The sequence below is a fragment of the Euwallacea similis genome, chromosome 33, assembly GCF_039881205.1.
Source record: "Euwallacea similis isolate ESF13 chromosome 33, ESF131.1, whole genome shotgun sequence".
In the NCBI taxonomy this organism is placed as follows: Eukaryota; Metazoa; Arthropoda; class Insecta; order Coleoptera; family Curculionidae; genus Euwallacea; species Euwallacea similis.
Window position 1 is genome coordinate 1,551,016 of NC_089641.1, and position 15,740 is coordinate 1,566,755.

Sequence of the window (15,740 nt, forward strand, 5' to 3'; positions counted from 1 at the left end):
AAATTTCATACAAAATTACAGTTGGTCAAACCAGCCAGCAAATATAGCTCGAAACCAATGACTCCCAGTTTAGCAACCTTTTGCCATTTGAACCTGCGTAGAAATAATTATTAATTAACAACGTTGCAACATCTCATTTCTCTGAGAAAAAGGCCCTTGACGAGATTTCACGCACTAATTTAGGATATTTCTCCCAAATGCTATTTCCATGTAACAATGTGAGCGTGTCTCCCATAAAACACAATTATTGTTACCTAAACATTCGCACTTCTGCCAAGAAACAGCATATTTATTTCTGGAAATCCACTGTCAAAAACTTTTCGAAATCTGGAGAAAACGCGACATCTGGCAACATGGTTTTACTCAGGTACGCATGATATCGGCGTCGCTGGGCAATGGCTAGTCGACGCTTGTGCCTATAAAAGGACGACGCCCCCTACAGGTAACATGAGCTATGCGCCGATGCTGCTGAGATGTCACGGCGATGTTGCCGATGTTCGTATATTATCATAAAATTTTATGAGCCTCAAACGTTTAGGTTATTGAGTGTTAAATAGTCAGGGACGACGTTGCAACCGGGCGTGTTTGAATTTTGGATTTTGATGTATTGGAGGCGCTTTGATGGAAAGGACGTGCCACAAGGACAAATTGCGTTATCATACGAGTGGATAAGTATCTCTGGACGTATGTAATTTTCTTACGTATAAATTGTAATAATATTGTTCTCATAATAATTTACCGTTGACTTTTAACTTTAATCAAATCCTGAGTTTTTGGGACAAATTTCCTTCGAGCCAAATAATAAAATTCGCATTTTGACGTACTATAAGAGAGTACCAACAAACAATTAGTACCACTTAATCCGCGATTAAATCTCGTTTCCCGGAGCTTTGGCAAAGCTCCAACGCCCACTTTCCAGAAAATATTTGGGATGTGACTCAAAAAACTCCTCTGTGATAAATACGTGAATAATATGTCCTAAAATTTTATTTGGTTGAGAAGCATTGTTGGCACTGTTTTGGACGTAAGCTAAGGAGGACGTCCTGCATTTTGTTGTGGCATTTTCTATGGCTATTTTTAACCAAATTTGTTATCTAGTTGTACATCAGTTCACAATTACAGTATAAAATATGAGGTGAAATTAAATGATGTTTGTCGCATTTTGCGTTTTTCTTGCACGTTTTTAGGTAGGAAGCATTCTATTTGTAATGCCTCCGCCATACATTGAAAACACAAGGATAAAGCGCTTTTTGGAAGTCTTTGAGATTATCACTCTACTTTTTATCTAAAACATTCTTGTTCATGAATCTACTAGCATCAGAATGAAATCCATAAAATTGCCAAAACGTCAAAGATCAGATGAAAACAATATTATTTTGGAGAAATTACGGTGTGCTGCCCGATGATGATGAACTTTCAACGTGTTCAGGTTAAGATCAGAAAGAAGATATACGGCAAATTGGAATTTGAAAATAGTAAAAGGAAAGTTTTAAAGCCATCGAGACCATATTTCAGTGACGGCGCAGGTCATAGTTGATGTCAGCGTTGTAGCGTAATTTCGACGTTATTTTAGACGTAAAATTGACGAAACTGAGAACTTGGTCTAAAGGATACATTTTTAAATACATTTTCTTCTTCAAATTAGTTAAAAAATCGATTTTTCTTTAAGTTTTCACTTTTTAGTGACTTGTAGGTGTATTTTAAGTGTTTTGAAATTATTTAAAAAATTCACAAATAGGTAGAGATTTGTGACTAATACAACGATATTCTGCATCTAAATATTTGGTAAATTTGAAGAATTAAATTTAGTTAAGATTTAAAGAATGAACTAAATTTCTAGTAACCTGAAGGCAAATTATCCATTGTTAAACAGGGTGCTCACGACTAGCGTGACACTTTTGGAGTAAGTCTCTCAAGCATAGAGATCGACGAATGCCGTGTTCATCTCGAAAATATGAGGAACTGACTACAGTGTCGCCAAATTCTTCAGACCACTAAGTTTATCATTTTTTTCGGAAGAGGCCAATGCGCATACAGCAAGGGAAAGTCGACAGAAACAGCTCTCCATTCAATAGTACACAAAATAGAGAAGGCTTATTCAGGCAGAGAGGTTATGTTAGCACTTTTCTTTGACATAGAACTCGATTAAGGCGAGGACACAGCGTAGGCTAATATTGTCCGAGTCGGACATCGGTTAGTATATTTAAATTGCGTTACCGCGCACTGTTATTGAATGGTAAATTTTATAGATCTGTTAGCTGTCATGTTTATAACTTATTAAACTTTTGTTCTACTTCATTTACTATTTATTCATTTGTAAGGTTAAAGTATTGATGTACTCTGTTAGACTATTATAAACGGTGGTTAGATGAGTGGCAAGTGCTAGATCTCGTCTCCCATGCTATTTATATTATTCTGATTGTGTTTTCTGAGAGTTTAATTAACACAATATTATTATTGCTATTTTGAAAAATTATTTTTACAATATTAATAAGACAATATTAAACATTTGAATTTTTGTCGTGTTGGATCCAATGGAGAAAGGTTGTTTGATTCGAAATTCGTAGGAACAATTGTATTCCGCGACTCCAAGATCAAACTTTATTCCTCTAGTGTGAAGTCGATGGTTGACTGGACTTTCTTAAGAACCACTCTGAAGTTTGCAGTCTCGGAGAAACTGCTTTCGAGAAACAATAACTCTCACTTTTAACTTGATATTTAATGTGCTCTTCTGCGTAATATTAAAGAAAGAGTTACCATTAACAAACGAGTAAATTATCAAATTTAAATTAGTGGATGAGCTCGAGACCATTCGCGTGGTATCTCAAACCTAACTATCTTCTCAAAGTCCATCTAAAGTTCTGACATACATTCCACAAAGGAACATAAATTAAAATTATACATTCCCACGCTGGAATATAAGAGTTATGTGATTACCTAGACTAAATAAAAGATAAATTCAAAACGTAGGGTCGGACACAAAATGCTCGCACTTAAAGGCTCTCTTATCACCGCCAGACTAAATCATAAACTTGATGGTGACAAATTAATCGAAAAAAATCTTAATATATGAGTTCATTACTAAGGTCCGAACAGTCGCCTTTTTTGGTAGGAGCCAGATCAAATACTACTAAAATTCCTTCTATAGGTTAGTTAAATATTTTCTGGTGAAAAATCATATCAAAATTTCTCATAAAGTGATTGAATAATCGACTCATCGACCTGAAATAAAAAGAAACATTTTTAATAAAAACTATTCTTAGTTCAGTCGAAACTGGATAATAATGTATTATCAAACGGATCCTATTTTGATTTTGACTTTAGAACTAGCAAATGATACAATCAAATATCATATAATAAACTAATATTTAGTGTAAAGTATCTCAGATAATGATAAAATCTATAAAATAGCAGGTATTATTAAAATTTGTGTGCGTGTTAAGTTTTCTTGATAGAATGGTGAATGAAAGATTCATAAAATCGTTTACTTGGAAAATTATCGTTAATTGATAATTTCCCTGAAAACTTTTGTAATATTTCCTGTACAGCTCTTAAGTAAATCAAATGAGATTTAATGTTAAAAAAGTATTTATACAGGGCTGAAAACAACAGTTTGCTCTCAATAAAGGAATAATCACGAAAAATTTGGATTATCTGAACTCCTGGAGGAGTAGATAGATAATAAACTACTGCATGAGCCACATCTTCAGCATTCGGCAGTGGAATTTTCATGTTAAAGTTCTTTAGGTTAGTTTATCGGTTATCGGTAATTTCGCTTTTTGTTCCGCCCGGGTTTACGCTTTGTAAATGAAACAAAAAAACAATGTTATATGAATTTTGAATTAAACTGAATTGAGTTGAAACTCAAATATTAGTATTCATTCTTACAGCGTGCTTAATGTTCTTGATTTTGTGATATGCCAGTTCGCTAGCAAAAGTCTTAGTGAGTGCTGTAACTGCATGCTTTGTTGCTGGATAAACATTAACCATTGGCCCATATATCAATTTGTGTCCGGTTATACTATTTATATTAACAATATGGCCGAAAATATTGTGCTGTTTCATGATTTTATGGTCTCCAGCAATGCATCAACCTATCACGTTAACATCGAACGTCTTGTTCCAAGATGTGTAGGGGCCTAAAAATCTTTCCTTTAGTATTTCCGAATACTAATTGAAAATTGTGTACCGTCAATTAAATTTGTGTCTTCAATAATTTTATCATTATTGATTAAAATTTGCACTTGCCCGACATTTACTTCAATCCAACGAAAGGCGTTCAATATGTCTCCTTCCTCGGAGATATCGCACTTAATAGCAAACAATTTTCCTTTCTTGTTTACTAAATTTGAGAATAATTCCTTAATTTTTTCAATTCTTTTTGCTATATTAATAACCTTAAAGAAAGCTATAATTTTGTATTTTTTTCTATAATATTATGAATAAAATAAAAAAAGTTACTTCAAGTCTACATTTAACTAATGCTTCTGCAATGCTTGTCCCAATTCCGGAACTAGCTCCAGTCACTACTGCAACATTTCCAACCCACTGCTCCATTGCGTGTTTCCAAGATTTATTTGTGAGGAATGATTTTCAATTTTATGTATTTATATGTTTATTTATATTTAGCACTTATCATCTCAATGTTTGTCTGTATTTTCACTATATTCAAACCTTTATGTGAAAATAAAGAATCTGGACTTGTTTGTTTATGTTAGGTACCAAGTTAAAAATGTATTTTTAGGTGGATTTGGAGTATATTTTTTTAGTAAAATAACTTGAATTAAACAAATATCATAAATATTATCATAAAGTTTCGGCATTTCAATGAATTCGTGTTTACTTAACATTTTCTTATGGCAATACAAATGAATGAAATGGAAAACTAATTCTTGGTATGATTTCTTTTAATGGCTCCATCAGTATACAGGTGATTTTATAAAAATTAGATTGTTGACAACAAGGTAGCTTTTGTTGTTGAATGGTGTTGTAAATGTTTATTCTTCCTGTATTTTCATAACACTAAATAGAAAATATTATGAAAAAACCTTCAGAAATGCAAACAAAATTTCAGAACTATCGCCATGGGAATTAGTAAAACGCGCATTCCGGTAGATGGCACTTACCCTACGGAGGTTTGCGTCCCGCTGTTTTTAATTAGACGCCTAATAAGTGACGCCACCTATAAAGTGCCAGAAGAATTATCATCAAGTACGATTAGCTAAATCTTCATTCACCATTGTCAAGAAGCTACAAATCATATTTAATTAGTGTTATTGATTCTGATTACACTCTTATAAATATTGATATAACTCTATCAAATAGAATTCATTATTGATAAATATAAAACATGAATAATCTCAGATTTAAATTTAATAACACTAACAAGTGCACCAATTTGAGCCCATTCTTATTGACATTTCTAGGTTGCATCTGCAATATGTAACATATCACACTGATCCTGCACTGTCTTTGACACAAACAGCATTGCCATTTGTCTGCTTTGGCGGATCTAATGTTGTATTACGATAATATTACTATTGAAACAATGAGAACCATATAAACACTAAAATCTCATCCAATACACAGTTCATGATTCGTGTCTCTAATGCTTCATGCACACATATTTATTTAAGTCATATGACTCGTCTTAATCCGAGTTTCTTCGGTATCGTTCGGATAAGACGCCTTTAGACGCTGGTCGTCGGCGCCTGAACAAAACTAGTGGTGAAAAATCGGCGCGGATTCACTTTCAGTGACTCAATTTAAGTTTGGATTTATTAACTGACTTTAGCCTTTGGATTCACTGTTTATTTATTCTTGAAGGGTGAATAAAAGTGGTAGTTTGTGTTAGGAGAAGAATTGGGGCGATTTTGATGGTGATTTGAAGGATTTAGGTTTGGAGAAGTTTATTGTTCTTTTAGAAGAAACGAATTTTGATTATTTTTTTAACCATTTTTAGGTATTTTAACAAGTTATACAATACCCATTTTTAGTTGATTTTATGACATAATTTTCCAGGAACGTTAATTCATTTTGAGGGTATTCCAAAACTTCTACCTACATTTATCATCTGTAGTGTTGATAAATGTAGGTTCAAATTTTGTTTTCAAATTGTCATCTCTATTTAAAAATATCTATCATAAATTTACCTTTCACCTTAGAAACTTTTATCCTAATGTAATCGCTGGCACTTATTTTGAAAAAGATGAGTTCCAAATGCATTTAAATTGGCGCAATTTTCAATTTTTAAATGCTATTTAGTGTGTCCTACAAACTGTTATAATTCCTTTAAATCGATACTTTATTGTATTAAACTAATTTGAATCACTACAAGGTATAAAATTGTATCATACTTAAACGGATCAAAACCGAATTCCAAATCAAATCAGCTGACTTTGATTTAAGCGCGATGCCAGCAAATAATTGTATTTTTGGACAATAGAAATTTCTACCGGCAAAGAAATAATTGGAACTTTTATTACTTCCAAACCTAATTTTAGCCACCTGGTTTAAGCCATTCACTATTTACTAAGCACAAAACAACTCTGAATCGCCATCAATGTGATGCGAAACGTAGCCATGAATCATTACTTCCTAATTAGCCATCTAATTTGTCACCAAACTCGTACATCAAACTTTCCTGATTAAAATTTAAATCGTCTTCAGCTTATCGTACCTACATGATTTGAGGGTTCGTTCCCCTCGCTTCCTTTTTATTCACCTTAATTATGTCTCTTAAATGTCTTAAATTAATATCAAATTTTTATGCAAATGCATGGATGACTTCTAAAGGAGGCAAAGAATCAAGGGTCAGTTATACTTAAGGTAACAGCCAAAGGGGGATCATCAGTGAGAACGTTTCGGTTATAGTGGTTATTGTGGACTAGAATCAATGGAAATAACGGGCTTTCAGGATGAGCAGTTTCCGGAATTACGTAAGTATCCATTTTTTAAGAAAAAAGTATAGAGGAGTTTTAACGCAAAATCTTGTAATTCTGGGCGATCAGTGATTTTGTGCTCGAGGAAGGATGTCTTCAAGATGGTAATCGTTATAATCTTCTTTCAATGTCATTATGGAGTTTCTCGGGCTCTAACGAGGTTCTGTTTATATTACGAGCATACATAATTATTGAACTTAATGTGGATATTTGGCAAAATTAAAGGCCAAAAGTTATTTTTAGTGTGGCGTGTTTACATAATTTACACAGAAAATTAAGGCGAATCCAATAATTTCTCGCATTATTATATGCAACCCACGTTTTATCTCTCATTTCCAGTCTCGGATTTCAAAAAGAGTTTTAGAAAGAAAGTAACGCGGCACGAACTCTTTTCCCTTTTTTTAACTTTTGCGCCAATCAGCTCAATTGAGTTATGGGAACAAAAGAATCGTATCACGATGTCAAATTCAAAATATAACCGTTTTTCAATTTCTCGCGGCAAATTTTTATTTTTTTTAATTTAAATTTTCTTCTTAAGATTCACATAATTTATCTTCGAATTTTCTAAAAGGAGTTTAAAATTGAGATGCATATCCATATTGCATTTCTTGTGTGTTGGATCTTTTCAGAAATTTTTTAGAACGCCAATATTTAGTTTTTACATGAAAAGGACTCAAAGAACTGAAACTGAATCTGAACGAAAGAAACCAAAAATTTAGACTCTCCATCGAGACAATTTGGGGGTGGTTTCGGGAACAAAAACATCTCTAGATTTTGAACATTAGGCAAATATCTCAGCAATTGTCTTCGCAGAGGAAGATTCCAAAATAACTGATTTTGCTGGATTTTACGACTCGAAAAAGTTTTTAAATTTTAATTTTTTAGCGCTAACTCTTAATCATCGTTCTCAAAATGCCTATTTAAGTCACACAAAGGTGCTTCTCCACTCAAAATGTCTTCAAACCTTTCACCAGAAAGGAGGCATTTGTCTATTCCTGCCATAAAAGGGCAATTTTTAAATCACATTCGGGTTGTTAAAGAACCATTTAACCATTCATAAAAGATGTTCATGGTAACGATTTTTTTTTACCATAAAAAAAAAATTTCCTTATAGTTAAGTCTGTTTTTGTTTCTCGTAAATTTCTTCCGGCCATTGCGGGAATGTTAAGATGCACTTCTGATGATTGTTGGTATAGAACAATCATCTGAGATTGCAATAAAAAGGCTATTCACCAGCAATTAGCGGAGATTCGAAAATAGGAACCACTTAAAGAATTATGTTCGCCAGAGGTAATTCATATACTTAACACTAGAAGTTCAAACGACTATTATTGAAAACTGATCTTCAGGTTGTTACTCCTGGAGGCGCTATTTCGAGCTCTTTGGATCGCTATTTTTAAATACGAAATCAAAATACCTCTTCATTTGATATTTGACCACTTACTTTGTTCAAATTGTACCTGGTTGTATTTATGAGAGCATGAAATTCAGTTACTCTAAGACTTAAGCAATGTTTTGACTTTCCGGTAATTTATCGAGCCGAGAACTTCTGCGAATGTGTTCATTATTGAAGCATGAACATGACAATTTATGACATGACATTTTCACGTGTCTTAAACATTCAAATTCCGGATAGAAGTCACTGACGATTTCACTTAATAATTGGCCTCTGCTGCCGTCTCTAAATTAGCCTCCACATCCTGGCTGGATGGCACCCCAACTCTTCCTTTTTCGATAGACACGAAAATATGTGAAGTCCCAAGGACATGCCTCATTTCGCTTTCATGAAATCTTTTAGTATATTCGTCACGTGTGACATATCATTATCTCGGCTTTAAGAGTGCTTACTTAGGAGTATTCTCAAAGAGTCTAGACAGGAATTGAATAAAAGAAGTCCAAATAAACAGGAAGCCTTTAAATAAAGACCTTAAAACACTACAAAGATGTCCCTGCTTTGTTGAGCTTTCAGCGATAAAGGTGTTACGTGTCTTAGAGCTGTCAGTTTAATTAGCCTGCAGCTTAAAAGGCACTTCTAATGAATGCTCTTGCTGTTATTATTTTCTTTACCGCAATTAGAACTTTCTGGAAAATAATCTGAGAATAGCAGCTCATTCTTATGCAATCTAAAATTAACTCTATACAAAACAGTTCCCCACCCAGAACTAATCAAATGGATTTCCGTTATGTACTAAATGTGTGAACGATTTTTATTTTGACTCCCCCCGATTTTGAGCACGGAATACTGAATGGGCCTTATAAAATCCCATAAACCTGTCAACGTGAAGAGGCATTCCCCAGTAAAAAGGCGCCATCGTCCGGTTATTTTTAGAAGGATTTGGGCGCACCGTCGTGCATAGGCGTACTACCGGAACGACCAAGAAGCGGAAAGAATCGTGGATTTAGAAGTCTGCTTGAAATTAGTTCTGCACAGTTGCTCAGCTCTTGCACGAAACTGTTATGGGCCATGGAAATTTGGTCCTTGAAATAATTCAGTTCTGAAACAAACTCGAGGTGCTCCAGAAACGAAAACGTTTAAACTCGATTAATTTCCAGGGATTCCAGGGATCAAATGGCTTCAGATGCAGCTGATTTTCACCACGCCTGGGAGGTGCCTTCTGTGCCGCTTTGGCTGAAGGTGAATTTGTTGGATTCAGGAGAAATAGATAAAGAAAGAACAAATAAATATGTGACAAAAAAAACGCATCACCCAGTAAAAGTGTAAATTGTTTGGCCCAAGTAGCTACGCATATTTATGGTGCGAAGAGGAATGTGTGACAAAAAAGTACCACAAAAATATGAATACCTATATGGTATGCCCTTTAAAAAAATAACTCCATTTTCCGCTAGTTCAATCGGTTTGTTATTGTTTGGCTCTAATAGTTGTAAACTAAGGTACTAAAAAATAAAAAAATAATAAAAAGAATCCGAAGACGATCGAATTATCACTAACTCAACGATTTTGAAAGGGGTCATGTAATTGGGCCACACGAAGCCGGAATTGATTTTTTGGGAAATCGATGGACGAATGCAAAGAAATGTTACGACAATACTTCGTTGCTGGAGAAGCTGGTCAGAAAACGGTAGTCGACAACGCAAAAGAAGCTCTAGAGTGACGATACAGCGAGATGAAAGGAGATTGAGACTGCTTGCTATTACGAATCGTCACAGTACATCCAGATCGATAGGAGACTTTTTTTTTGGAAGAGATGGGCCATAGAATCACAATGCGTTCCATATATTGCAGTATTCGTTCCCATGAGTTAAATTCACATCGCCCGAGATCAATAATAGCTCTAACCAACCGTCATCATGCTCTTAGATTGGAATTGTGTAATGCACGGACAAATTGGGATGGAAAATGGAGTAGTGTCATGTTTTCTGATTTATCTAGATTTTGCCCGTGGTATGATGGTGGTAGACGAGTCAGGCGTCGAAGAGAGGAAAGGCGGCTTTTGGAGTTCGTAGTGGAACGTACCTTTACCATATGATTAATGGTTTAGAGCGGAACTAGCCAAGGTGGTAGGTCTAGTATTTCTCCAAGGCTAGTTGAATGTCCACAGATACATTCATGAAATTCTGGAACAGTTTGCTACACTGTACATTTGAGGGTTAAACAATATCGTATTTCAACGCTCGTCCTCTTGTTGCCACGGATACATTTTTATTCCTGCAAGAGGCCCACATCAATATTCTCCCATGGCCCGTACGTTCGCCCGACCTGTCATCCATCGAACATATAATGGGTCGAAGGTTAGGAATGCTTCCTGACCCTCCCATAAACTTACAACAGCTGCGTGATGGGCTACAAGTTGTTTGGGATGAAATACCTCAGGACGCCATAGATCACCTCATTAGAAGCATGCCTACGCGAACCGCAGAATGTATTCGTTTAAATGAAGGGGCAATCCGTTACTGAATTTGGATTGTGCAAGACACGATTTTTTCAATAAAAATGTTATCAGTCTTTGTTCTTAACATCACAAATATTTGCAGAAAATTTGATTTAAAAAAATCCACTTTTACTAGGTTGGTGCGCTTTTTTGTCACTCAGTATAAATGTAGTGATTGCATTGAATCGGTGGAAACAGAAATTTCTCTCATGAGCGATTTCCGAGTCAATTCCGAATAAGGGTCTGAATCTGGAGAGTGGTCTGAAAGACATTGGCATGTTGTATATTTTCCTGCCACCTAATAGGTATCTGAAAGCAGTGTTGTGGCACAGCCAAGGTTAGAGACATCACGCTATTTTTATGACCTCACTTGCAAAATGCGTTACTTAACAGCCTTCTCTGGATCATCGGAAACGCACGACTTGCATTGCTTTGAAATTGGAACTCTGACAAAAATATTAATTTAAAAATATACACGCGGCTAAGAGAAGAAGATCCCCGTAGCTCCAGCTGTTGAGCAACCGATCTGGATCGATCTCAATTAAAATCCAGACAACTAAATATTTCGAATATTGCGAAACTAACAATTGATCAACCAGCCATGTGGTCTTTATAAAATCGGGTTTCAGGTCAGTAAAGCCGAAATAAAAACGTGCTATTTTGGTGCTTACATGAATGTTAAGTACGACCTCCAACTAGTGCATTTACCAATGTAGCTAAAAATGTGTGATTTAGAATTAAATTTAAATATCTCATAAATTAGTCATGAAGGCAGGGACAACATTGTAATAATTGTGGGCAGTAGTAAAAGTTTTTATTTCCAGTCTGGCGGATTTTGGCACATCTGCCAGGGCAGGAAGAGGAGTCCAGTTTCGCACTTGTGCTAAATTCGCTTGTAGGTACGGTGTGCATAAGGTAAATAAATCGACGTAAATGTTACAGCTTTTGGTGGGTTTGACCCAAATCGAAAATTGTTGAAGCCCAGCAAACAGTTCCGTACTATTTATAATGCTTATTGAGTTGGGTCAGGCAAGGCACATATGAATTTGGTACATGTGGCTGTTTTGATTGGGTTTATTTTAGTTCTAAAGAGGGTGACGACAATTTCGTTCCTTATGGTTAAAATTTGAGTTGATGATAAAATTTTCAGGCAATATTATGTCGCGGTAACACTAAAACGCCAAAGAATACTCCTGTCCAGGAGATGCACTCAGCTTGCGTACTGCATCATATGAAATTGCAAATCATTTTCATTTGGTAAGCTTGCCAAATTCTTCAACACGCTAGTGGTTAAATTACATGCCTTTTTATTTTTATTTAACACGCAGAGTGGTCTAGAAATTACGAGCTTGCAGCTTAAACCAAGCTACTTATTCTAGAATGGGTCCAAAATATCGAACTATCTGAACACAACAATTTGGCACAAATGTGCAAAACAAATATTTTTATCTGTGATTTTGGTATTTTTGACCAAATTATTACTTTTTGCGCTCCGAATTGCAGCCTTTTGATTTGGTTTTTCGGCAGGAATTTTGAAGTGTTGGGCCTTTTGGATCCTGAAGTGAAACCGCAACATGTACAATTCTGATTCAAACTTCAACATTTTTGGAACTTAGAACTCGCAATTTTAAACTCAGAATCTGTAATTCTGTCTCGCATTTGGGACATTTCAAATTTTTGACTCTCGAATTGAAACCTCACATTTTGTTCTTCTGTCTGAAATTCTGAATGCTGAAACAAATTATTTTGTCCAATATTTCCCGAAACGATAATTGACCATATTCATTCTGCTTGGTCACCTGCGCATATTATAGAAATGTTAATTTTCAGTATGATTCCACCTTCGGCCGGTCCTCCACTTCATCAAGCAAATCCATCTCAGACCCTAGATCTGCCCCATCTAGAGTAGCCACCAAATATGGAGGGTCTTACAGCAGCAGCATTGCAGCCAAAGATTCTGGTAGAATCCTAAGCGCTATCATCATTTATATACTCAAATATTCTCCCTTTCAGGTCGACTTGATCCACCCAGAATTAAAACAACACTCGTAGACAAGGACCTGTCTCACCCTCCTGTGTCATATAAATCACCACTTGCTCGATCAGCCCGATCTAGAGATGTCAGTCCTTCGTTGGATAAATCAGACAAAAGCACCACTTCTTCAAGCTCTAGTTACCTCACTTCAAACAGACTCTATCCTAGAGCATACACTAGAGGGAGTACCAGCAGGGAAAGTACTGTATCCCCCGCCGGAAGCACTAGCAATTTACCTAGACTGACAGCAAATTCTCCAAAAAGAGACGATTCTACAATTGCTTCAAAGTATGGCAGCAGAGCTTCTAGTACCACCAAAACTTCTAGGGAGGACTTATCTTCTGGTAGTCAAAAATACCTTAATAGTAGGTTCCTCCCTAAAAACTCGGTTGAGAGAAGTTATACAGCATATTCCCGCCCTTCTACAATTCGCAGTCATGAGGTTACGAGAAAGAACAAGGAGATTCTTAATGCTCTGCATGTCCAACAGGAGCTTCCTAGTAGGCCCAGCAGTAGGTGTTCATCTGTGGCCCCTGAAGAGCCATCAACAAAGAAACCTCCAGTGCAAAAAGAGAAAATAATAGTGGAAATGGAGACTGTAAAGGTGTGCACTAGGGGAACTTCACCGACATTAGGAACTCCAACACCGCCCACTTTTCTTAGAAGCAGGAGAATAGAGTTTGCTAAAACCATAGAAAAAACCATCTCGAGAGCTAAGACTGTCCCAGAGAATATGGTGGATAAAGAAATTCAGTCTGATAGGATGGATGATTCGACTAAATCCTCGAGGTTTGCCGGGGCTTCTAGAATAAGTGCTACTCCCTGGACTAATTTCCTGGATATGAAATTCACTAGTCCAACTAATAAAAAGGACAAAAAGGGCAAGCAAGACAATGCAGAAAGCCCTAAAAGCCTTTCCAGGACCAGCTCCACCAAAAGTATTGCTTCCGTAAAGTCTGATAAAGACTTAACGAAGAAATGTGTAAATAAGAGCAAATTAACTCCACCAAAGCAAATTGGAGACAAAAAGCAGCAACTTCCTCCCATACCAAAGCCAGAGGCAAAAACGAATTCTTTACATTCCCTGAACACTCCCAACAAAGACTTCAGGAAGTCGGTTCTGAACATGAATCCTGATGGCTCAAGGAAGAAGCTGGGAAGACGCAGCAATTCAGCTAGTTCTGCCGAGTCTGATAATGCTGATCCTGATGCCACAGATGTTTCAGAAAATTTGGCCAGTTGCAGATCGTATCACAGTAGTAATAGCTCTAAACTCCCACAAAGGGCATCTCCTAGTTCCGATGCTAGTACAACAGGGCCTAGTTCTAGTGAAGACGACTCTAGAAGCACCAAAGCTAATTCATCTAGAACGTCAGCGAACATTACTGAAGACTCTCTGCAACCGAAAATTTCTCAAGTTAAACTCAAGAGTGAGCTAAACAACAAGAATGAGGCTGAGGCCAAGAACTTTCTCATGAGAGCCTTGGCTCCGGTTACCAATTTGTTTAAAACCGGGAAACAGCCCAGTTTAGAAGGAGCTGAGAGTGAAAAGAGTTCTTCAGACTCAAAAGCCGATATTGATGGAAAGGTAGTTTGGATCTTGGATCCTAGTTCTGAAAGCACTAGTGAGCTAACTGGAGAAGCTAGGAGTGCCAAGTTGGTTTTACATAGAGTTGAAACTGATGATAAGCGTTGGTGGGGGGAAAGCCCTGATGCAAGTCTGCAACAAAACAGTGAACCAGCTAATATGAAATATTTAGATCAAAAGTCCAATCTTCCTCGTAGTCCTAAAAGGACCTTAAACCAAACTTCCTCGGGAGAAGCTCCTTGGTGGCTGGATAGTAATCAACAACCTCCAGAAGGGATGCAGATTTATTCTGGATATAATGCCGAAAATAACATGACAGCCCCTTTGAACAAACCACCAATAAGATATGTAGAATTAGGAGAAACACCTTGGTGGCTAGATGAAAATGCTCAGGTACCAGAAGGAGTGAAAACATACCCCAACTGGACCCAACAATCACGACCTGTGATCCACCATGTACAGTCAGGAGAGAAGCCTTGGTGGCTGGAAGAGAATCCTACGGAAGTTCCTGAAGGGGTGCAGGTATATAAACAGACAGGGACTCAAAAGAATGAGGAACAAAGGCCTAAAATCAGACCCATTGAGAGTGGGGAAGCCCCCTGGTGGCTTCAGAAAAATTCTACGCCACCAGAAGGGATTCAAACTTATCCCAACTGGACTGCACCAGAACCATCAAGTACTGAATATCGAAGAAATGATTCTGGAAACTCAACTTGGTGGCAAGATAGCGATAAGTCAAACTCAGAGAATAATAGAAAAATCGATACATATCAGAAACCATCAGATTGTCTGGAAACCCATCATCTCAGGCACATTGACTCTGGGGAACGTGAATGGTGGATTAACGATGATGACACCTCAGTTCCAGCATCAAGAGAAGAAGTACCTGAGAAACCTGCATATGCCATAAGACATCAACAATCAGGGGAAAGGGCTTGGTGGTTACAAGAGAGTCAAGAATCTGATCGTCCAGAGCCTCTGGGAGATAGAGCGAGTCCTGAAGGTTTGGAGATGCCCAGAGATAGTGAAGGTCGGTTGAGTCCATATGATAATGTACCCTCGTTGAGAGAAGAGGGCAAGAAGCAGTTGGTTTCGCTATTTATTTCACGACATACCAATATAGATGATATTCTGGGTGGTACCGGGCAGTTGTGGAGTCCGATAATGAACAAGATTTTCGGGTATAAAGATGAGCACGATGAGTGTAGGGAGGTAGATGCTAGGGAGGTGATAATTCATGAGGCCAGCACACCTAGTGGGGCTCCGATGAGAGGGTAAGTAATATT

General features: G+C 36.8%; 1 protein-coding gene and 1 pseudogene across 1 annotated transcript in view; one reads left to right on the top strand and one right to left on the bottom strand.

Moving 5' to 3' along the window:
- Positions 1-3,214: 3,214 nt before the first annotated feature.
- LOC136418139 (farnesol dehydrogenase-like) lies at positions 3,215-4,557 on the bottom strand (annotated as a pseudogene).
- Positions 4,558-5,725: 1,168 nt separating this feature from the next.
- Fhos (Formin homology 2 domain containing) overlaps positions 5,726-15,740 on the top strand; it is a 93,050-nt gene continuing 83,035 nt past the window's right edge. The window contains exons 1-4 of the mRNA XM_066404227.1: positions 5,726-5,897; positions 6,796-6,938; positions 12,662-12,791; positions 12,845-15,728. Of these exons, the coding sequence (XP_066260324.1) occupies positions 6,918-6,938; positions 12,662-12,791; positions 12,845-15,728 (3,035 nt within the window). The 5' untranslated portion in view covers positions 5,726-5,897; positions 6,796-6,917. The remainder of the gene's footprint in view (positions 5,898-6,795; positions 6,939-12,661; positions 12,792-12,844; positions 15,729-15,740) is intronic.